General features: G+C 38.7%; 4 protein-coding genes across 4 annotated transcripts; 3 read left to right on the top strand and 1 right to left on the bottom strand.

Moving 5' to 3' along the window:
• Positions 1-595: 595 nt before the first annotated feature.
• ccdc117 (coiled-coil domain containing 117) lies at positions 596-4,447 on the bottom strand. The gene is made up of 6 exons (XM_080739627.1): positions 4,261-4,447; positions 3,794-3,920; positions 2,785-2,835; positions 2,440-2,700; positions 2,154-2,300; positions 596-1,704 (listed from the first exon to the last, which is right to left on the bottom strand). Exons 1-6 carry the CDS (start codon positions 4,391-4,393, stop codon positions 1,455-1,457), a joined length of 969 nt encoding a protein of 322 aa, XP_080595753.1. The 5' UTR covers positions 4,394-4,447; the 3' UTR covers positions 596-1,454.
• A 301-nt stretch (positions 4,448-4,748) lies between these two features.
• On the top strand, positions 4,749-9,314 carry tcn2 (transcobalamin II). Its single transcript, XM_080738977.1, has 10 exons — positions 4,749-4,833; positions 5,036-5,103; positions 5,585-5,774; positions 5,930-6,099; positions 6,247-6,399; positions 7,362-7,534; positions 7,775-7,949; positions 8,036-8,216; positions 8,315-8,433; positions 8,574-9,314. Exons 2-10 carry the CDS (start codon positions 5,046-5,048, stop codon positions 8,633-8,635), a joined length of 1,281 nt encoding a protein of 426 aa, XP_080595103.1. The 5' UTR covers positions 4,749-4,833; positions 5,036-5,045; the 3' UTR covers positions 8,636-9,314.
• Positions 9,315-13,763: 4,449 nt separating this feature from the next.
• Positions 13,764-17,789, top strand: dguok (deoxyguanosine kinase). Its single transcript, XM_080738334.1, has 7 exons — positions 13,764-13,942; positions 14,068-14,180; positions 14,716-14,894; positions 15,596-15,743; positions 16,570-16,685; positions 17,334-17,433; positions 17,670-17,789. The coding sequence occupies exons 1-7, from the start codon at positions 13,840-13,842 to the stop codon at positions 17,694-17,696; spliced, it is 786 nt and encodes a 261-aa protein (XP_080594460.1). The 5' UTR covers positions 13,764-13,839; the 3' UTR covers positions 17,697-17,789.
• Positions 17,790-19,134: 1,345 nt separating this feature from the next.
• On the top strand, positions 19,135-20,785 carry spaw (southpaw; the record flags this gene model as incomplete). The annotated part of the gene is made up of 3 exons (XM_080738170.1): positions 19,135-19,168; positions 19,724-20,520; positions 20,627-20,785. Exons 1-3 carry the CDS (start codon positions 19,159-19,161, stop codon positions 20,783-20,785), a joined length of 966 nt encoding a protein of 321 aa, XP_080594296.1. The 5' UTR covers positions 19,135-19,158.
• Positions 20,786-23,906: the final 3,121 nt, after the last annotated feature.

Below are 23,906 nucleotides of genomic sequence, written 5' to 3'. Positions count from 1 at the left end.
ACCCGAATCATCCACTGTAACCTATGTACTGTCCCTTTCCACGTGATGGGTAATCGACGCTTACAGGTCACAGTGACAAATGACACAATCAGTCACAGTGACAAATGACACAATCAAAAATGTGGCTGTTAAGTTTTACAGCTCGACTTAAGGTTAGACTAGCCAGTAAGAGTGAATGAGTGATGAACTCATTCACTTTGAGATCATGTGAGCTGCATGCATCAGCTTCATAAGGCTGATGTTCCTTTTGTGTGTGAATCACCACACAGTAAAATCCTCAGTTAATTTCACTGAGTGTAAAATGTTACATTTGTACACTCAAATGGATACATTATCACGGAGGATTTTAGTGTGGTATGTTGTAATCATACGTCCTCAGGTCTTTACCATGATGTACACTTGTGAAAATTGTGCAATGAATAACAGGCATTCTTACTCACACGCTGAATTACGCAATTAACATTCAATATCCAAATAAAGAATCCAAACTAAGATACTTGTATTACATTTCTTTCAGATATTTGTTAAATACTGCACTATGCATGCATAATGACGTGCAATGTGTCTTGAAAGATCATGAATATAGCCATAGAAGTAACATTTTAATTAAAAACAAATATAAAGTATTAACACTTTACACATGTTCAATGTTTCTAGTAAAGAACATTGGAGAATAGAGTCCAAATAAAGAGCATTTTGTTTTCATTACAATATGGCTCACAGAATGCTAGCTTAAGTAGCCATGGAAGGAGGCTCATCCCTGCCAAACAAATAAGCACTACTGTATATGGTGCAATACATCCACTCCCTAACGTCTAGCAACAAGTTACACAGCAAGCTCCTAATGAATGTGTACATATTTAGGATCAGTATAACTTTCAAAACCCTAGTAACTATGTATATCCTAAAGCAGAGTATAAAAATTATGCAAAAATCAAGTGCTTTAAACAAAGTCATTAAACAAAGTACAAAGTCAAACTCATGTACTGTAGGCAAAGCTTCGGACAATTAAAACCATTCCTGCACATTGTGAAGACTCTAATTAAGTCTGTTCTTTTCCATATAATATGACGTTACATAAGGATGTCTACAGAAACTATAGTCAACATACTCCACTCTATACAACAGAAACTATAGTCAACAAGTATTTGAATTTGAACAACTGGGAAATGTACATAGCTTTTTCAAAACGTCTGCAGCTTTGTGGTCCCTGCCATTATTGCACCTAGTGATTGTTGGGGCTTATATAGTCAGAAGACCAAACAAGTGATTGTATAGCAAAGGATGTGCTGAAAAGTTCGCAAACAATAACAAAATATTCATGTATTGTAAACCAAAATGTTTTGCAAAGCTGACCAACATAACAAGGACTGTGTCATATACAGCCCAATGTCTTTTAGTCTGTGTCTGCAGTCTTTCCTGCTTTGCTGTGGCTTTTAAAGGAGACAACACAGTTAAAGTTCCATGTCCTCCTCACCAGAGCTGTTGGCCGCAGGCATGTTGTACAGATTTGAGTATGTGTGTCCAGGCGAGGAGCTTGTGGGGTTGATGGAACTCTGAGGGGATGGAGGGGAACAGGGGGTTGGGGCCTGCCGGGACGCTGTCTGATGTTTACGCTGTCTCTGCAGCAGCGAGTCCCTCATCCTCCGGGACAAGACATCCTCTGGTGGCCTCCAAACCACCAACTCCATGCAGGAATGACTCCTAGGGAGATGAAAGGAGCAGGTGAAAGGAATAAAGTAATAAATCATGCTCCGAAATGAAGCAACAGCACTATTTAATTATGCCAATTCTTTTTAGTCGTTATGCCAATTCATTCCAGTTTTTGTTTCTAATTTACTTGTACACCCGAGTCTGTTAAGCCTGATTGTCACTTGCTGACAGAAGCCAATTAACAAGCTCACAATGCTTCGCAATCTTCTCTTGTCGGCAAGCCACACTGTTGTACGACTTATAAATTATATGCCAACATTTAGCAAACAAAACAAAATGACACCCCTTGTACTTATACAGTAAACACTATATACATTCAATCGGGCAAGGAAAAACAAAACAAAAAAAAGCACCTCGGGAAGCATCACAAGAGATGTGATTTCGTGGTTGACAAAATAATATGAATGTTTTCTGAAGAGGAAAAAGAGACAAGCATTTACACAGATTGGGCTACTGTGTGGGGGAGGATGTCACTGATCCCACGTTGTAACCCCTCCTTCAAGCTGTCAGACATCACCAGAACTGGTCGCCTGGGAGCTGGCTCCACATCCAGGTCTTCATCATCATCATCATCCTCAAGTGTTATTCTGTGATATGAAAGAATACTCAGTATCCAGCCCAAGTATATAATACCTCAGTTGTATAATAACTGCAAAGTCATGCTCGAGTCTTAGTAAAGCTTTAGTAAAGAGTTACATGATTGTCTGTAAGCTTTGCACCGCTCACCTATCCTCAATCTCCCGAAGTTTTCTCTGAGCTGCTTCTATCTCCATGCAGGAACCTTCTGTCTCCGGGCGGGTCAGAGTGGAGGAGGATTCAGGCAAGGGAATGTTTTGGCAGGTTTGTGGAAGTACAGGGCTGGACAGTTGTGCAGACAGAGGACAGCTGCTGCCTGGAAGCCAGTCATTACAAATGCTAGAGCTGGAGTTATCCAGAAGGCCAGATTCTGACTCCACCATCAGTCTCCTTTTTTTGGCACTGCATCCTCTGGAAAAACAAAATATAACAAATTCTAAAACATGAATGCAAGTTTGAGGTCTGGCTGATAAACTAAAAACATCTCGAACTCACTCGTCATCAGCTCTCCTCCTATGCTTTCTAAGGCATCGCCTCTCCCAGCTCCTGTCAGACAAGTACAGAGAAAAAGCCATAAAAAACATGAAATCATTCTTGAACAATTCAAACAGGACTATCCACAGCTTTTCACCAATGCATGCAATATACTGTTCAAGGTGTCAGGCATATTCGCCTATAACATATTCGCCTACACGCATTTGGTCCTTTCGCCTGGCATTTTCGCCTTGGAGGAGAGTCTTTTCACCTACCTGTCTGAGCCATTTCGCCTACCCTCAATTCTGCTGTCAGGCTGTCCATGTTTTCATATTATCTCTTTGTCATTTAAATATTATAGTGACTGTGACAGTGGTGTTACATGTCAAACCTACACACGGCTATCCAATGCACTCCATAGTAATCACATAAATACAGAGCTATTGGAATCAGGTGCGCCCCAATAATTAATTAATCCATGTCCCGATACTATACATTCTTTGGTGCAGTATTGAACAGTATTGTAAAATTAACAGTATTGTAGGCCTATATTGTTTTAACACTAGGCTATACAAAATATATATGTATGCTATTAGCCTATATAGGTCTATATAAGATATATGCTACACCTAAATAGCCTATAGAATCAACCTTGCCTGTCAACAGGCATAAAAAACTATTTTAGGAATAAAATGTGATGTCAATAATAAATGTCAAATAAACTGTTAGATTCACTTGACACCACTGTCACAGTCACTATAATATTTAAATGACAAAGAGATAATTTGCAAACATGGACAGTCTGACAGCAGAATTGAGGGTAGGCGGAATGGCTCAGACAGGTAGGTGAAGAGACTCTCCTCCAAGGCGAAAATGCCAGGCGAAAGGACCAAATGCGTGTAGGCGGATATGTTATAGGCGAAAGTGCTGGTGACCCTGTTCAATACAAGCACTCGAATGAGCAGACTGTGGAACATTATTATGTCCACTAGTTACTGCAGTGAAATAAGTGTTGATGTGAACTGCATACATATTAGAAAGTTCTCCACTGTGCTGTTGGCTGGAGAAGCTTGGTGGACCAAGGTCAATCCTCATTTCAGGAAGGCTGCTGAGGGCCGAGAATGAATACATAGGTGGCACACTCTCCAACTCAATAGCTGCATGAAGATGGAAATATAGTGGACAAATGCAAAACAACATTAGCATTTATTATATTGAATAGGCTACGAGTAATTATAAGACTACAAATAAATGTTTACTGCATATACCTGTACTATAGCTTGAAACAAATAGTATCACTATCAGCTGTAGCAGGTTTACAAACCAGTTACAAAGGCAACATAATATTCACTATTCCTTACATTTTTGCATCATGACAACAAATTGTGCCATTTCTTTCTTTTGAGCATTAAAATGTAGGGCAAAATAGGAGAAGCTCATTCTTGTATTTTGAATAAGAACTTTAGAATGTTCAAGAGATAACATGAAACTACTGACCCGCCCCTTGTTGTTGTGGTGTTGGTCTATTGTTGTTGTTGACTTCCATTAGCTGGCATTTCACTGCGTTTGTAGCATGACCATGCATGGACACCACAGATGTAAAACTACGTTTACGTGCAGCTATATACATCGCTCTTTATTTGCTGCAATTGTTTTGCCAGTGAAGATACTTTTGACAGTAAGCCATCTCAGGTCTGTCGCAGAAGAGTGTCGTCAAGCTGCTATCGAAATGACGTATCGTTACCTTGCGAGGATTTCTGGGACTTGTAGTTGAATTATCTGGCTGGCTCAAGTAATTTCACGCATAAAGCCAGCGTTAACACGGCTATTGGTAAAACAGTCATTGGAATGTATACAAATGTTCTACAGGAAAGTTACGAGGAGTAGAGTAGCCTGCCAGCAGAAACACGAATCGAAAAGCTCGAGTCCCAAAGTTCTTAAAGGGACCGCCATGAAGTCACATCACAGGTCACGTGACAATGAAGCCCTACTAGATCATGTTGTCTGTTTAGTTTCTTTACACAGCTCAGCTGAGTCCTGTCTGTCACTGGAGTCGCTCGCTCTGACACGGTAACACCATTATTATTATTGTTGTTGTTGTTAACGATTTTCACCAAGAACTGTTAAATAAAATAAAATCTGATCTGTAATTACAATTTTGTTCAGTAATAACTGTGTTATGGCATTTTTTGACGCTGCCTGACTGCACATGTCTTCTCTCTCAGTACTGTCTATTTTTATGATGGGATTTTCAACTATTTCTACCATCCAGGTTTTTCAGAATGCACATATTGATTGTTATCTCGGGACTACTGGCTTTTGTCTCCAGCAAACCATGTGGTAAGTAATGACGTTTTACTTCCACCAATTAAAGTTTAAAGAAACTGACTGTTACAGCAATAGGCCTATTGTAGTTTTTCTTCCTGTATACATTTCAATTGTCTAAACTCTTGGATCATCTAATGACTCTAGCTTGGACATTCACTTATTTTGCAACTTAGGGTCTACATCATGAGCCTGGACATGCTTGAGTCAATCAATTGCTTCCTTGCCTCACTCATAGAGGTGGTATTAATAAAACATGTCTTCGGTGTCAGGTCCAGGGTGGCAGTATTATTAAGGAGAAATAATGGACGATATTGGTGCTAAAATGGCTGTGGAAAGGAAATTAAGTTCCCTTTCTTTCCTCTTGTCCCATGATTGCTGATGCAGCAATTGTGGGTTTGCAACACTGACAGTTTGCGATGTTCATACAGTGTTTCTTTATTTTATTTTTCATCATGTTTGATATCTGATGATTCTTTGGTGTTACTTTCCCCAGGTACTGAGGGCTCTGCCAGAGAACTACTCCTTGCACTCAACCAGGAGCTCCTATACTCTCTGGAAACACAAGAAGGAACACCTAATCCCAGTGTGCACCTGGCATTGCGGCTTTCTGATCGCCACAATCTTGTCAAGGAGAGCGAACACCTGAATAGACTGAAAACACATTTGCACAATGAAATCCAAAAGTAATGTTCTATATTGCCATTATAATTTCTATTATATTATATGCATTGTTGCAGCAAAAAGCTCATGTTGTTTTAAATCTATGTATGAACTGATGTTTTCATTTAATTTATGTTTTGCATTAACATTTTACCTGACCTCCTCAATTCCCCTATAGCTCTCTGTCGAATAGTCAATCAGTGGTGGGTCTTTTGGCTCTGTACAGTCTGGCTTTGAAGGCCTCATGTTATGACCTCAACACGATCACCTTCACAGTCAGCAACAAGAGAGACACTCTGCTGACCCACCTCAAGAGACAAATGGAACAAGAAAAGGACCACATTGCCTGTAATCTCTTCTTCCTGCCATTTGAAGACTTACATTTAATTCTTGATCCATTCATTCAGTGAAAGGTTAAGTTGAAACTCTTCCATGCGTTATCTGCATGAATACAGCAGTTTCCGCCCTGACATTTATTTCTTGCTTCGTTTGCAGTCAGCCACCGTCCTCTGACTAATTATTACCAGTACTCACAGGGTGTGTTGGCTCTTTGTGTCAGTGGCATCAGGGTCAACCACCATGTCAGCAACAAGCTCATCAAAGCTGTACAACATGGACACATCGACCATGGAGGCTCAGAGTCTATTGGTGAGTGAAACCAGAACGAACACCAATGCGTTTCAACCTTACGTCATTTTTTATACTTGCCGCATAAGACACACGCAGGTCACCCGATTTAAATACCACATTTGCACGACTGATCCACTCAACAAAAAAAACAGATTTTTGACTAAAACACATTGCATTACAACACTGGTTCATCACTGACTTTAATCTTGTACGCTTTTCATGTTTTTCTCACGGTGATCATTTCAGGAGGAGGCATTGGTTTCCTTGCATGCTGTAACATCCAGATGTGCCAGATCAGATCTTGAATTAGAAAATAGTTTCTTCACACATACGTATACTCATTGTAGATTAACCTATCACAGAGAGTTATTACAATTATTTGATATAAATCCTTTGAGATTCATCCGCACTTTTGAAAAGTATTTATTACTACTAATACTTATTCCAAAGATGTCCTACCACTTGAACCCTAGCATCCCTATTCGGGGGGGAACATTCCTTGAAAATAGTAGAATCAAAAAGCTCACATGTTGCATCGTGACTCATGAGCTTGTAGATCATCTATCTTTGGCAAAGAGATTTGGTATAGTGAGAAAAAGAGAAGCAGATTATGTACAGAGCCAGCCACGATCAACAAAATATTAGTTTACCAAGTACTTTGAATTGTTTAAATGTAAAGGCATTCCACCGTTATTGACTTGACAATTGTACAGACAGTGTCTGTAGAACTGTTCAAAAAAAGTGGCCACTGGTTGCAATCAGACCAGAATACATTGTGAATGGCACTAAATTGTCCTCAATCTGGATTATAAATATTTATCAGCAATTGGACTATTACTATGTAACCAATGGTCACTTACTGGTCCATTTGGTTACATTTGTACACTTCTAGAGTAAAATTAATATTACCATTTTACTGTGTGCATCTAGTGAGATTTCTCTGAAGAATACTTAAAGTCCTCTTCGATCTCATATCTTAGACACATTTGCCATGGCTGGGATGGCACTTCAGTGTGTGAAGGACGCTGGCTCCCATGTGCAGAATACAGCTGATCTTGACACAGCCCTGAGCACAATTAAGCAGAAACTCCTGGCATCCCAACGGGCTGACGGTCATATGGGCAACGAATTCAGCACAGGGCTAGCAGTTCAGGTAAGGGTCACTTTTACGTACAGTACTTACAAAGCTCAAAATCAACGTATGGCGCTCACTTAATCACTTCATCCATAGCACCGCTTTACTGGGGCTAACATTCAGCTAAAATAGCAGATCTACAAGCTCACAACGCTTCATCTGTAATACATGCCCAAAATAGGGACGACAGATAGAATGGTGGTTAATTAAATTGAATATGCATGTACTAGTTGATTGTACTTACACACTGTGTCCTAGGCCTTGCTAGCAATGGGCAGCCAGGTTGAAGAGTGTGCTGCATCCATGGAGGCTATGAGGGCAGATGCCAGAAGGAACACATATCACAATGTCATGGCCATATCCCAGACACTACCAGCTCTCCATCATAGATCGTACTTGGATGTCAAGAGCAAGGAGTGCAGCAATGAGGATGGTAAATGCAGTGTTTCCATGTATGTAATGCTAGCTTGTTTATACATGTAGGGCATGTCTGTACACTCTAAACTTTCTTTCCAACAGACAGTCTGGTGGTGGAGCCCAGGCAGCCTGTTGTGGTATTACCGAGCCAGACTAATGTGGCAGTAAATGTGGAGGTGGTGAAAACCAGTGGATCACCTACTCCCTATTCTGTGGACGTGCCAAAGAGCAGCACCCTTTTGGAAACCCTGGAACTTCTTCAGAGGAAACATACTGGCTTCACGTGAGTTAAATGGACACTGTCCATTGTTTATCTTCACTCAACATGGTAAAAATCCAGTGTGCTTCGTTGAGATTAAAGGAATCCATATTTTGTTGTAGGTTTGAGAAGGAGTCCAGCCTGTGGGGGCCTTTCCTAAGTGTTGTGAATGGAGAACAGGCCAGACAAAGTGACCGGAGATATTGGCACCTCGCTTCAGACGGCACCGCTCTCGTTCAGGGTGAGAACACAAACACACACACACACACACACACACACACACACACACACACACACACACACACACACACACACACACACACACACACACACACACAGAGAGAGATTCTACTAAAAAACGTTTTTTTTCCACTCCTATAGGTGTCAGCGATTATAAGATCGAGCGAGCTCAAAAGATCACCATCAAAAATATAACCTTCTGAGGTTACAGTATGTGGCAGCCTTGCACCAAAAAAAGTTCAACTGGAAAGCTTGCCTTCTCTTCTCAGTGATTTTCAATTATGAATGATGTTTTAATTAGGATTTCTATAAGCATTAATTTTATCTGACAGTTAAGGGCTGTCCACAAACCAAGCACTATAACTACTGTACATTGTTCACTATTGTTGTCGTTATAGTTGTGGTGTGGACTCATTTTTACACTAGATCTTTATAGTTATAGTGCTTGGTATGGACGGCTCATTAGTCTTCAAGAATAGGCCTACCGAGGATAAACTGAGTTTCAAGCAGGCTTTGAAGCACTTTGTTTATACATGTAATGTACTGTATGAATCACTTTCACCACAGCAATTGTAGGGTTATATCACTGAAGTTAATTGTTGAAATACCTTCTGTTACTTTATGTCACCGTGTGTGTTTTTCACTTTTATAACCAAATGAAAATTAAAATTACATTGGCTTTTTAAGTTACTGTCTTTAGAATGTTTATGTTTATGGACAAGGACGGACTGACTGACAGACAGACAGGATGTGATGTTTTCATAGTAAACCTGCGAACTACAGTCGCAATAAATAAATCTTATCAAACTGAATATCTAAATGTGAATATTCATTTAAATGTGTAACTCGATATTATGCTTTGAAGAGAAGTAATATATGTAATATCAATTTATTCCATGTCCCCTGTGTTTTAATTTGTAAAAAAGAAGTATAAACTTTACTTTTACTTCTACTTTTTCCTTACGTTTTGGCATTTGTATAAACGTTTTCCTTATACTATGTCATTGATTACACAGCTATTTGTGTTTATTCTTATTTAGACTACAGAGCCAAGGGTGAAGTATTCCTAATATTGATGGTTAATTGTCTAATATTTCTACATAATTATAAATATTTCACTAGCCTTTGTGGTATTTGTCACTGTATATTTGCATACATGAAATTAGGTATCTGCAATTTAACCCATCCTAAGTAACAGGAGCAGTAGATGCTACGAGGGCAGCACCTCAGGGAGGATTTGGGGGTTAAGTGGGACACTTTGAGACAGGGACACACTTTGAGACATTGCTGAGGCCTGGGATCGAACCTGGGACTTACTCCCAGGCATGCTCTCTCTAACCATTCAGTTATGGCCCGCCCCATCATCAGATATTCTAAGGGAGTTTCAGGGGTTCCCCAGCAAAGTTAGTAATGATAATATCATAATAAAGACTATTTGATATTACCTTTATATTATTTAAAACATTATGCATGTCATCCTCTATATATTATCCAGCAAAAGAGGCAAAGGAGACGGCTATATTGAAAAGTGGAAATGGTTAGGTTTTTCTGTGGATTATTAGTATTTTATAAATATCTAAAACATTCTATTTTCCTTCATAAATCATAACTAATTCATTATGTAGCCAGTTAATTTCAGGAGAATTCGTGATTTTTTGTTTTGTTTTGTGATCCTCTGCTCCCATCTGCTGGCTATACTAACTAACAACACGTTACTCACTCGTGGCCCATTTATACACTTTTATTTTGAAGACAAATCCACCGCCGAGTAATCCTAATCCTACTTCCTCTTGTGAGCTAGAGTGACACCAAAGATATCCAATCGGCAATGACGGTTTTTATTTTTCTTAATCTATTTTTCAACGGTTGTACCTACCCCTTCCGTCTTGTGAAACGTAACGATTTCTGTTTTGGTCGTTTATTTTTTGTAAAGTCTTTGTGTTTTGCCTTTCCAGGGGCTATTATTCGATTCAAGAAAGGTGTGAAAAATCGTAATTTTTCAATTGCAGCGAAATGCGGTAGGCTACATGCAGGATTTCTGGTCCCTTAAGGCTAATAGCTGATCCCAATTTGACAGATTAATCCAGACTTCATCTCGGAAGAAGCCAGACTCAACCTCGGATCGGATGAGTCGGAATTGTGGCGGTGTGCTGTGAATTTTAAAAGCCATCATCATCAGTCAAAGCCATGTCGTCCAATGGATCTAAACAGCAGCGTTCTGCATTTTTCTCAGCAGCAGAGCAAGAAGTTCTTATGAGAGCATATCAAGACTACCGGCCTATTTTTTTAATGAAAAGTAATACGACCGTAGCATCAAGGGAAAGGGAGATGGCATGGCAAAAAATTGCAGACCGAGTTAATGCGTAAGATGATCAAGTTGTGAATCTTGCATTAAACATTTGAAAGTGATTTTAAGTTTACGGCAGAGTACAGTACACTGTAATAACCTACTAAAACTTTTTATTTTATTTTATGTTTTATTATCAGATCCAACCCAGGTGGTGTGAAACGCACTTGGCAGCAGATAAAAATCAAGCACAAAAACATTCTTCAAACAGGTATTTCGCTTTATGGCCAATTTTGTTCCATAATTGTACATAATGGGCACTTCATGGGCAGCATAGAAGTTATAGTTCTGTTGGCTATAAATTTCACTTTATAGCCAACAGGAGGAAGTTGGCCCATGGTGGGTCCCCGACATCATCACCTTTCGCTCCAATTGAACATGAGATCTTAGAAAGTCTGGATGGCATCCCAGGGGACAATAACAATTCATCAGCGTCGTCAACTACCCCCCAGCCCCAGGACACAAACGCCTTTATAATAGGTAGGTTCTATCCGTCATTCAATGTTATATGACCTAAAGAGAAGGATATCATTAATCATTCTCATTGGAAATAAGCCTTGAATTACCTGAGTTTCCCTTTAGTTGATCTTGTATCAGTGAACTGTAGGCCTACTGTCATGAAACTGTACCTTTTCCTATGCAAAACCTCAATCAATCAATCAATCAATCAATCAATCAATAATAATAATAATACAATACGGTAGGCTCCTAACAATAATAATGATAGCTGATATAACCACTATTTTCCCGCAGTGACTGAAGGAGTCATCAAGACCAGCAATTCTCCTCCTCCTGAGGATGAATCTCCATCAGCGGCGGCCTTTGATACGTTTCATTCTCCATGCAACTCCAGAGAACCCCTCAGCATGGTAAGATTAGCTTTTCTCTATCACTGTTTTTAACTGAAAGCATGAAATGAGACGAATAGGGGCTGCAATAGATTATTTATAATAGATTAATAGATTATTCTGTTGATTACTCTTTCGATTAATTGAGTAGGCCTAACCTATAGAAGCACATTTTTTTTAAATATATTTGTTTAATTAATCACTTGATATATTTTATTTTTAATTCAATTATGAAAATGGCTTATCTATACACTCACTGTCTATCTGTCTGTCTGTCTGTCTGTCTGTCTGTCTGTCTGTCTGTCTGTCTGTCTGTCTGTCTGTCTGTCTAATCCCTGCCCAGATGCCTGTAAAAGAGTTATACAAAGTCCATCTGGAGAAGCAAATAAAACATTGTGACCTTGACATGGACCATATACAACTTAAAATAAGAAAAACACAACTTGAAATTGAATTACTGGAGTACAAGTTAAAGGTGGGTTTATATATAGGCCTAATTTATTTTTCTTTCATTAGAGTGAATTTTGTTAAATAAATAGTTATTCCAAATTACTCAAGCCACAAAGCCATGATTTCATTCAGATTTTTTGTTTTTTGTCGCATTCCTGATCCAATATTCCAGTTTGATGACACAGGGTCAGTAGGAGACTAAGGCAAATCTATATCAAAATAATATAAACTCCCACTGTGTCACTGGGAGGCCTACTGATGATCCAGGGTCAAAGAGAATATTTTAAATATAGTTTTGCTCTTGTGAAGTTTGATCTCCTATCATATATTAAAATTGCTTAATGGTGGACGTCACAAACGTAACATGCGGATCCACACCAAATTTGGCACAAACACTGTTCAGGTGTCTGCCATCAGTGGCACCCAGAGGCTGACCTGAGAATAGTCACATCAGGGGCCATGTGTGGCCCCCAGGGCCGGGGCCAGGCTCCTGGAGACTACAGACACACAAGAGAATGCTCACACCAAACAAAAACAAAACAAACTCAATTCCAGCAGTGTTACATCAGTGTCCAACACTTCAAATGGCCATAACTTGGTGACCTTTGCTCTGATCAGTGCAGTATGGGATTGGATTTGAAGAGGCCACGTTGCGGCATGAAAATCTAGTTTATTAGTCTATTATATTGGATTATTGGCTCAGGAATGGGACAAGAACAAAAATTCAAGGCCTCATAGGGTGAGTAATTGATCAAATAAAATAATCCTATTTTAAAAATATATTCTTTCATTTGTATTTGCAGGACATGAAGAAATGAAGAAGCCAAATGAAAATCATGAATTAACTTCCAAATCAAACATAAATAAATATAAATAGGCTTCAAAACATGGTTTTGCATAATCCTGCTCCACAGGAGGGTATATGATCTCTATCCTTCTACAGTCAAATATTGTTAAACCACATGCCCTCTCTGATGTAACCTTGAGCCTGTGTCCATTGTGCAGGCATTAAAGATAGTTAGTTTTTATTTTTTATTTTTTTGTATTTATTTATTTATCTACTTGTTAAGTGTACTTATACTTTTTTGGGGTTGTCAGGTAACTAAAGTGTGTAGCCTATGGATTTTTCAAGTCTGTGCATAATTTGGCCTATGTGGTTGGATCAGAGTTAGGCCCACAAGTTTCTCTAAATTCATTAAAGAATACAGAAATTTGATATAAAAAATAAAATGTACTTTACTTTAACACCAAATCATGTGGTGTTTTTCCTACTTTTCAATATGGCTAGTATATAGGCTATCTTTTTGTTATTGTCTGAAAATACATTTATTTTGAAAATTCCTTCCCGGAAGTTTAACGTTGGAGGCAGTAGTCCCTCCCTCCCATCTATGTGTACAGTAGTGCATGTGCGAGGAATCAGTGGCCAGATTGTTATTAATTGATGATAGCATGATATATATGTTATTAGCAGAGGCCACAGAGTCGGTGAGCAAGCCATTCAGTTACCTAGTTTATCTACTGTTTTCCAACTTTAGCTAGCATGCACTAATCGACACATACAAGCAGGCGGCATTTCATAATGTGTTCCTTGTGTTATCGATTCAATTATTTCAGCTTGGTTTCCAGAATTAAACCCCAAGCACTTTCAATTAGACACATCGGATCTGTTTATAACGGTCACCCTCAACAGTCGAAGGGACGTGAGTTGAGCTGCAGACGGGTTGGTCAGTCAGTTATTGTCAGTACGAGTCATTTGTTTAGGATGGCCAACATGGCAGGGAAGCTACGGTTACTAAATTCAAGTACTTCATCAAGTCCACATGCAACAGCTCGAGTGAAGCGGGTTTCTATAGAGGGGAATATCGGTAAGATAAGTGCTGCTACATAATTGTCAAAACAAAACATGTCAATAAATAACTGTTATAAATGTTAATGAATGAATGGCCTCTGCTAAAAAATACTCTGCACACGTGTTACCTTTAACCATCAGCTGTTGGAAAGTCGACGTTTGTGAGGATGTTACAGTCGGCAAACCAGAACTGGCAGTTGGTCCCTGAACCTGTTGGCAAGTGGCAGAGCGTCGACGGTGGTAGCGCAAAGAAGGTTTGCACACAATGTCAATTGCAGTGGTGGTACTTTAAAGTAGGCCTACTTTACTTGAGTATTTACAATTATTTTACTTTACTCCATCTCGGATCCAAGTAGGCCTATTGTACTTTTACTCCACTACATTTATTTGAAAATTAGTTACTAGTTACTTTGTAAATTTTGATTATTATTACAAAACATACATTAACCACTCCATCTCCATTTCGGCCATTTGAAAATAGCCCATCTACAAGATCACAATTTTTCGCATCAAAATTTTTCTGTCTTTTAAAATTTGAAATGGCTTTCTGCATAATGTCTAGGCTTTGGGACTTGGAGTACATTTTGGTGCCAATACTTTAATACCTTTTAACTCAAGTAGGCCTACATTTCGAATTCCGGGCTTTTACGTGTACCAGAGTATTTCTACAATGCAGTATTGGGTACTTGTTCCACTACTGCAATACATACTGTATGCCCAATGTACTCAATTATCACTAGCAACGGACAGACAAAATCTTTATGATCATATGTCATGTTCTGTACTCAGGGAACAGCCAGTAACCTGCTCCAGATGATGTACCAAGACCCTCAGCGTTGGTCCTACACCTTCCAGACATATTCATTCATGAGCCGCCTGAGAGCACAGTTGCAGCCTCCTCCAGCTGAACTCCTTAGCTCAGAGGGAACACCTGTTCAGGTGTTTGAGCGCTCCATTTACAGTGACAGGTGAGCAAGTAAAGGAGGACCAGTCAGAAAAATAGTAAATACATTTAAAATTATGCCTGTGTACTTAATAATTGGCATTACTTACTTACTAGGGATGCCCAGATCGGGATCGGGGGAGATCAGGGCCGATTTCAAATGATCGGAATCGGGAGAAAAAGATTGGGAAACACCTTGTCTTTATATATTTAAAAAATATATAAGCTGATGAGCTTCATTTTTAATTTGTTTTGAAACAATGCTGCACTAAGTGAAAAAAGAAGCTTGGATAGAATGGATACTGTTACTTAAATAAATAAATAAAACCTTAAAGGACAACATAAAAGCATTTTTCTTTTCTTTTTCCTTAATGCATTGCCGAAAGATCGGATTGGGAAGGATCGGGATCGAATCGGTAGCAAAAACATTTGATCAGGATCGGGAGCAAAAAAACCTGATCGGGGCATCCCTATTACTTACATAAGGTATTGTATTAAAGCCCAAGTAGATGATAAAATGACCCAAATTATTTTTTTGAAAGTGAAATATCTGTTTAAGTGTCTTGCTCAGGGATACCTCGACACATTGCCGGGGGCTGGGAATTGAATCTGGGACCTTATGCTTCCCAGGCGGGCTCGTCAGTCCCTACCCATTCAGCTATGGGTGCCATTGATATATGGAGAAGTGACACACATAACCTTATACATGGCATTCTTTCCCACCAGGTACATTTTTGCCCTGAACATGTTTGAGTTGGGATGTATCAACTCAACAGAGTGGGCAGTGTACCAGGAATGGCACTCCTTCCTAGTGGAGCAGTTTGGGCACCAGGTGGAGCTGGAGGGCATTATCTACCTCAGAGCCCCACCTCAGGTATAGTACATCCAATTCAATTCAAAGGAGCTTTATTGGCATGAGAAAACATATGTTTACACATCCAAAACAAGTGTCAAAATATTATATACAATAATAACAGTTGAAAATTGTGAAAGTATATACAGTTGGAGGTAGAGATGTGCCAATTGATCGGTGGGTGATCGGCTTTGATTGGTATCGGCTTTGCCAATCTACAAGCTTGATCAGCTATTTTCACAATATCTGTGGGACTGAATGTAACCTCAGCTTCAACTCCTACAAGTTGAATTTGATACTAAAGGACCTCAGCCTGCAATCTCCTAATGTCAATGTTTTGTAAGAAGAATCATTAAATATATAAATGCTGCTACAGTAACACAATAAATAGAATAATTTATGGATTTGACGCTGTGATCGGGAATATCGGTATCGGCAGATACTGATTCCAGTTGATCGGTGATCAGTATCGGCCCCAAAAATCGCAACCGGAGCATCTCTAGTTGGAGGGGGTACAGCATTGTGTAAACGGAGCTATGTCACATTTGTTGTTATAGTACATGTTAAATGTACAGGGTATAAAGCTTTTTTGAAACAAATAGCAGCAATCTTTTGCAGTCACTTTGGAACAAACATTACATTTATATTTAAAAATAATCCACAACACAAAGGGATCATTTGATATTCACACGTATGTGCTGCACTTATAAACAATATGGTCGTAACAAGAAATGATTGCCAGTGGTTTACCGATTTTACTACGTACATCAGAGTCAGTTTTGTGAGATTATTAAAGCTTGCACAGGAAATAGTTGTGTTACTTTGTGTAATGGCATTGTCTCCTCAGAAATGTATGGAACGTTTGGGCTGTCGTGGAAGGATAGAGGAGAAAGGAGTGCAATTGGACTACCTTGAAAAACTGCACACTCAGCATGAGAAGTGGCTCATTGAGAAAAGCACTAAGTAAGTGCTAATGAGAGTGGACTCATCACTAGTTATTCTTAAATACTTTATGCTTGAATAATACTTTAAAGGCATAGTTCACCCAAAACACTTTTTGTTGTTGTTTTTCTCACATTCCTAAACCAATAATTTGATGACCAGCAGTGTTTCCCTATGGAGACATAAACACAAAAATCCTGCTTTCCCTATAGAGACAGAAAGAGTCTCCTCAAATTATTGGCTTATCCATTTTATAATTAATTCAAACCTCCATGGGGTGAGTAATCCCCCAAAAAGTAATTTTGTGGGAGAACTATGCCTTTAAGACTAAACAAGACCTATAGCATTTTGTTTCTTCAGCAGTAGTACATGCAACCTTTATTTGGGATTGCAACAAAGGTTTATTAATTTGATCAAGTGCACGATACAAATGTATTGCATTATGATATATTTATTACACTACCTGTTTGAGAGATATGAAAATAACAAACTTAAACAACATGCAGTAAATTGTGTTGCAAGTCTGGTAACCAATAAGTATACACAATAAAATCGTCCATGTTAATTTAACTCTGAGAGTGTATAAATGTAATTTGGTTATATCTGTACACTCAATTTTACAAATGGATAAATTAACTCTGAGGACACTGTATGGTTCTGTCATTTCAGATTACATTATGAAAAGTTGAGGCAGGTACCTGTATTAATACTGGATGCTGGTGTAGAGTTTGAGAACGACCCAGAGGTGCAAGAGGAACTTATAAGAAAGGTATGTCAAATTACTGTTACAGTAGAGGTGGTCATAATGCACTTCATTATACCACAGTTAACCACATGGGGGCACTGGTCTAACACTACTCTCTGTGGACTGATATTTTGTCCTCTCAGACCTGTGCAAACAGTGGGGGTTTCTGCAATCAGGCTTTATGTTTGATGTGATTCATATTCAGAGTTTCAGATCATCCAAATAGATCCTTAAGAACATATCTTGTATTCTGTACTCAGGTGAAATCCTTCTTCGAAAGGTTATGAAAAGTCAACTGACTGCAGCACCCTGTTGGATCCAGCTGTGAATGTCCCTGACCTTTGTGAAGCTTTTTGAACTTGATTATTTAAAGTTTTAATATATAAATAACAAAACAAAATGATTCTGATTATCCGCAGCTGTACCACAACTCCTGTATCGGACCATAATTACAGCACAGTGCAGTCAGATAGTATAAAAATACAAAATATTGTGTATTATCTGCCACACAATAATTAATTGTTTTGGTTGTTTGCTTTTATATATTTTGTTGTTAATGTGAGTAGTTACTTGTTTACATAATATGTGAATTAGTTTAGGAATTCTTCATAGTGTATATATTAACACTACTTGATGGGAAATTGTATTACTTGATGGAAAATTTCAGAACCAAGCGTTGTTTTTTGCAGCATCACACTGATTTATACTGTATAATTGTATTATTGCAACACTGAAGAATCTATATTATAAGCTACAGAATGGAAGTTTACTGTTAATCTCCATGGTTGTGAATAGTTTCTTAGCTGTCAGATGTTACCTCCATAGCTGTTTGGGTTCTTAGCTGTCAGGTGGCAAATTGCCTAATTTGCTGCCTAGATCCTAATGGACCCAATGGATCACAAGTACTGTATTTGCACTTGTTTATTAATCAATAAATATTTAAATATTGACTCCTAGTAATTATTATATTTACATTTTTATCATGACAGCTCATTTAACCCTGTCTTTAATAGTTTTATTGTAGTTTAAAGGAGTAGTTCACCCCCAAATTACTTTTTTCTATTGATTACTCACGCCATGTAGACTTGAGTTCAATAATATGTTTTGGAAAAAAGTCATTTTGGGGGTGAACTACTCCTTTTAAGTTAGCGTATTGGTGCATTTATGATTTACAAGAGATAGTCTAGTAAGAATATAAAAGCCTACACACAGTGTGACAGGACAATGACCTTGGCTAAATGTAGTTCTTCCTTGTCTGACATGCTCTGAAGATCAGAGGGCTGTTCAGATGTCTGGAATGGCCAGGGGTCATCAAAGGGCAGATGTCCACTATAAAAGGGCCTGTCTGGGGTTCACTCTGCACACAACACCACAGCATCATTTCAGACTCAGACCAGCTGGAGGAAGGAGCTCATCTCTGACTCAGTCTCATCTTTGATAGAACTGCTTTTGTTAACTAGAGGGAACTGATACATCATGGAAGTTGGAGCGCTCACAAGATTCTGCACTCTCTTGATCTGCGTTTTCAAGGTTGTCTTGTCAGCCCAGGACCACAGCTTTGCAAGAGCTCTTCAGACTCGTTTGGGATATGTGAATGCCCCTCACCATCACTTCAGCTATCCTATGTACATGATGCAATTGTACCACTCCTTAAGGACAGCTGATTCTCCATCCTCCAGAGCTTTCAGCACCATTAGTTCACATTATGGAAAGCCCTCGCTACACAACTCTGATTCCATCTTAAGTTTGATGGCAAAAGGTGAGTGAATTTAACAGCTTTGCATTCAGTCATCTTTATATAGGATGCACATGTGTACAATGTTTGTGCTATTGTGCACCCTTCTTTAAATGTTTAACTATTTAGACTGCTATTATACATTCTACATGTAAAGCATTAACATTATTGGTTCTGTTTAGTTCTTTACATTTTAAGCTATCAGATACAATGCTTATTACACAGATTTGTCCATTTTGTGTGTTTCTCTGTAGCCTATTTCGTGCTTCACCACCAGCTCTGTTGTTAATGCCTTATCTGTGTTATCAGACCCTGGCTTTTTACAACCGAGAAGTGTCAAATTGCTTATTCAACTTAAAAGGCTTTCTCTGTTTTACGTGTGAGGGAGAGTGTGTGTATTAGCTCCTCAGACGTCTTTGCACAGGGGGTTTCAATACACATCCTGTCCTGTCCACCCACCCACGCTGGTGTTTTGACATTTGTCCAGAGATATGGTTTGTCTAGAATTATAAGGAGTGGGGTCGGGACTGGTTTTATGTAAGTGTATCATGCCATTAAACTATCACTTCACTCTTTTAGGTTGCCATCAAGTTGGTGAGAAATGGACCGTTACTTTCGACATGTCCTCCATCTCCGCTAGCGACCGTGTCCAGCAGGCAGAGCTACGGATCAGAATACCAGCATTCTCTGCCTCCAAGCACGTCACAGTGGACATATATCACTCCCGAAAGCAACGCTGTGAGGTGGACAGCTCAACATGCCCGGAGGAGCGCCTGTTCCTGGGGAGCTTTGGTGCCTCTCCCAATAGCACAAAGCCATCATGGAAGGTTTTTAATGTAACTGCTCTTCTGAAATACTGGCTGGACCAGGGAGACGCTTCATTAAAGAATGCACAAGAGGCAGACTATGGCAGCGGTTCAGGGGATGATGGAGAGGTCATTGGCAAGACCCAATTCAGGCATCCAGTAAGGAGGCAAAGAAAGATAAACTATCCAACAGGGGACCGTGTCAATATGCTAATCTTCTCCAAACATGACCTGCCTCAGGCAGGCCATGGAGCACACAGTCTCATTCAAACTGTGCAGCACTCAAAATATGTCATGATGGACAGGGTCAGAAGTGACTTGCAAGGCAGACGTCACAAGCGAATGGAGAGAATGCGACTGCTGACCGGTTCAGTTACGGCTACCAGGCCACCACAAGAAGCCAGCGAGCGACCACTTTGTCGGAAGGTAGATATGTGGATAGACTTTGAACAAATTGGCTGGGATGCCTGGATCGTGCATCCTAAGCGCTACAATGCCTATCGCTGTGAGGGAGAATGCCCTACTCCAGTGGACGAATCCTTCCGGCCGACAAACCATGCGTACATGCAGGTGAGATAAAATATTGGTATTTGGTATTTTACTCATGTACTGCCTGAAACCCATTACATTGCATCATTTTGAATAGTTTTTCATGTGTTTCTCATTTATTTTGCAGAGCCTTTTGAAACTTCACCACCCAGAAAGAGTGTCTTGCCCATCCTGCGTGCCCACTCGCCTCAGCTCACTGTCCATGCTGTACTATGACTACAATGACGATGACGTGGTCCTACAGCATCACGAGGACATGGTTGTGGAGGAGTGTGGTTGTCACTGACTTCCCATCATTGTCTCTTCATCAAGCATAAAAAAGACTATTGTGGGAAAACATGAAATTACTATAATTGACCTGTTGTCAACTCGGCCTGCACAAACTTTCACCAAGTCTTTCGATGTTGTCAGCAAGAATTACAAGTTGCTATGCAAATGTTTTGTAAATACTGTATGCTGCATTAGATTTTATATTTTTGTACATACAATGTAAAAATGTATATTAAAGCAATTTATTTTGATATCACTTTTTGGGGATTCATTGTCTAACCAATCAGAACAGAATTAGCTTATACCTGGTATATTCTGATAGTACTCATTGCTAGAGAGTGTTTCTTCTGCAACTGGAGTCTCTACACTGTAGAGACTCCAGTTACAGTATGTCTCTGAAGCTCTTTATTAAATATATTCCAATTCTATACAATGAGAAAACTCACACAGGACACAGATTCAACAAGTGAAATTTGAAGTGATAAGTGATAACACAAAGAAATGAGCAGACACATTTGCAACTGGAAAATTATAAAATTGATAAATGGGTACTCTCTCCTGATTGGCTGTATTATCAACCCACCTGAAACTTTATTTTCAGTTTATTAATGAGCTGGAGAAACACTGAGAGCCCTGTTACTGATAGAAATTATGTTAACACTTTACTTAAAGGTTGGTATATAATATAAGGCATTATAACACTCATTATAAATGTTTATAATCATGTATGACAACTTATGTTTATAACATAGTATAAGTGCTGGTCATAATGCATCATAAGCTCAGTGGAACAGCACATTATAAGTAATACAGCTAGTTATAGCATGTTATAATTTTTTTTTAAACAATATGTTTATTTAGTTTTTTTTCCCCCTTGTTTTTTAAAGACACACAAAACCATATATACAATACAATAAAAGATCACAATGTTATAAGTTGTTATGCATAATTATAATTTTGTATAATTAGTGATATGAAGTAAGGCTGGGCAATAATAAAAAATGTACCTTCATCGAGGTATCAACAGGCTTGAAATGAGGTATTGGTGTATATGTCAAATTAATTAACAGACACACTATGCATGCACGTAGCCAGGCCTGGAATTTCTTCATTTTAGGGGCAAGGCCATTGTCCTTTGGTGTTGTTCATTTTCTGAGGGCACAAAGGCCGAATGCCAGGCCAGGAAGGCCATCAAATAAAACAAGATTTTTGTCCATTGAAACAATTTGTTGAATTTAAGGGTTAGGGATGATAACCTAATCTGCAGTGAAATAGATAAACGATGGTATTTACAATCTGATCCATGCTCAGCCCTGCACCAATCAAAGTCACTGGATTGGTGGGGAAAGATGGGGACTCAGGCAGGGGAGTTAAGATTTCAGAATCTCAACTAAAGACACTGGTGTCTATGTGAAAAGAAAGAGACACTGGTGTCTACTGTCTACATATTGACAAGAAAGAGACAGAGGAGAAAGTGGTACAGTCAGCAGCTGGGGCATTAAGGCCACTGTAGTGTGGCCTCAGGTCATGCCATTGTTTTGAGGGACAAGGCCAAACTGAGGGGCAACAGAGGTCATGGACTGTCACTTCATGGCCTCCCTGAAATTTCTGTCCTGCACATAGCACATGCACAAAAGCAGTCCATTTGTAACCAGGTGTGGTTATTTCAATAAAACCATTGTTGGAAAATGGAAATAAGGCACTTAATTTCTTTATTCTATGTGTACTACTATGCAATGTATATGCTATTCATTATCTGGGTTAGGCAGGCAGTAGACCTAAAGCAGAAAAACATTGAAAACAATATAATGCAATTGTTTTTACTAATATCGTTCATGAGTAATATCGATAGCGAGGTATTCAACAACGTTATCGAATATCGAAGGTTTTCCTAATATCGCCCAGCCTTAATATGAAGCATTATAAATGTAATTATTATGTATTATAATATAGACCCAACCTTTAAGTAAAGTATTACCTGGTTATAATGTCTGTTCCGCTGAGTTTATAATTCATTATGACCAGCACTTAATTATATCATTATAAGTTATATTTCACAAGCCTTGTTATAAGTTGTTATACATAATTATCATACACATTTATAACAAGTCTTATAATACTGTATAAGTGCAATATAATGCATCATAAATGTGGTAATGCATTATAGACCCAACCTAAATATTAAGTATAGAGCTTAAAGTAGATCAGAGAAAAGAAAAGAAGAGTTAAAATGTTTTCATTAACAGTTTTCTATTGTTTTAGCGTGCTAAATATTGTGTCTTTTTGACACAATAAACCAGTGATTTATTTTTTACTATTTACATTAACACTATAGCCCATGAAAGATTGCAGTGCATCTTAGGAATGGGCTTATTGTGTCTAAAAAGACATATTTAGCCACTTGTATGCATGCCTCCACCCTCTGAAATCAAAATCACTAAAACGATAGAAAGCAGTAAATTAAAACATTAATACTCATCTTTTCTTTTCTCTAATTACAATTTAAAATATGTCAAACAAAGCTTTAAAGCAGTGTAAATTACACAGCCATAAGTACTGTAAATACACTTATTGATATCACCTACCTACCATATCGGAAGAGTCAAGCGATATTGAGAGGCTTGAACCTATTCCTTCCTCTTACCTCAGTCCACTTTGCACACTTATGGATTATTTGACTGCTGACTAATGGTTATTGTTTTCCCCATCACCTCAAATTCATGTTCTTTATGTTTGTTTATATCTGATGTGTATTCATTTAATACTGAATACACATCATCTCAAGGCTCTAATGCCTGCCCCCAAAGAAAACATCAGACTTTATTTGTTGATTGTGATCAAACAGGCGGACAGTGTGGGGGGGAAAAACTAAAAGTAGACAGGGATGGAAGAATGGTGAAGAGAAAGCAGTATGGGAGTGTTTATTTTAGGGGGGTGTAAGGAAGCAGAGGTGACAAGAAGACCTACTACTAGACTAGTATCTACTAGACTAGAAAGCAATGAGTAAACATCAAGATGCTGAAGCTACTGTGAAGATAGGGTGGGATAGAATTTAAGAACTGTCCAGGACACATAGATTTACCACTCTTGTTCGGTTATTATGAATTTTATTGCCATAGAAAACCATGATGCCGATT

This window comes from Nannobrachium achirus, assembly GCF_963921795.1.
Source record: "Nannobrachium achirus genome assembly, chromosome: 12".
NCBI lineage: Eukaryota > Metazoa > Chordata > Actinopteri > Myctophiformes > Myctophidae > Nannobrachium > Nannobrachium achirus.
This window is presented reverse-complemented; position numbering and strand designations above follow the sequence as displayed.

Excerpts from the sequence above, each read along its gene's own strand:
- ccdc117 (XM_080739627.1), bottom strand. The coding sequence starts at position 4,393 with ATGTATATAGCTGCACGTAAACGTAGTTTTACATCTGTGGTGTCCATG. Across the intron at positions 2,301-2,439 it reads CTTCGGGAGATTGAGGATAG|AATAACACTTGAGGATGATG; the intron begins GTGAGCGGTGCA and ends TTCATATCACAG. Across the intron at positions 1,705-2,153 it reads CACACAGTAGCCCAATCTGT|GAGTCATTCCTGCATGGAGT; the intron begins GTAAATGCTTGT and ends TCATCTCCCTAG.
- tcn2 (XM_080738977.1), top strand. The coding sequence starts at position 5,046 with ATGCACATATTGATTGTTATCTCGGGACTACTGGCTTTTGTCTCCAGC. Across the intron at positions 5,775-5,929 it reads TTGCACAATGAAATCCAAAA|CTCTCTGTCGAATAGTCAAT; the intron begins GTAATGTTCTAT and ends ATTCCCCTATAG. Across the intron at positions 7,950-8,035 it reads GGAGTGCAGCAATGAGGATG|ACAGTCTGGTGGTGGAGCCC; the intron begins GTAAATGCAGTG and ends TCTTTCCAACAG.
- dguok (XM_080738334.1), top strand. The coding sequence starts at position 13,840 with ATGGCCAACATGGCAGGGAAGCTACGGTTACTAAATTCAAGTACTTCA. Across the intron at positions 14,181-14,715 it reads ACGGTGGTAGCGCAAAGAAG|GGAACAGCCAGTAACCTGCT; the intron begins GTTTGCACACAA and ends TTCTGTACTCAG. Across the intron at positions 17,434-17,669 it reads AAGAGGAACTTATAAGAAAG|GTGAAATCCTTCTTCGAAAG; the intron begins GTATGTCAAATT and ends TTCTGTACTCAG.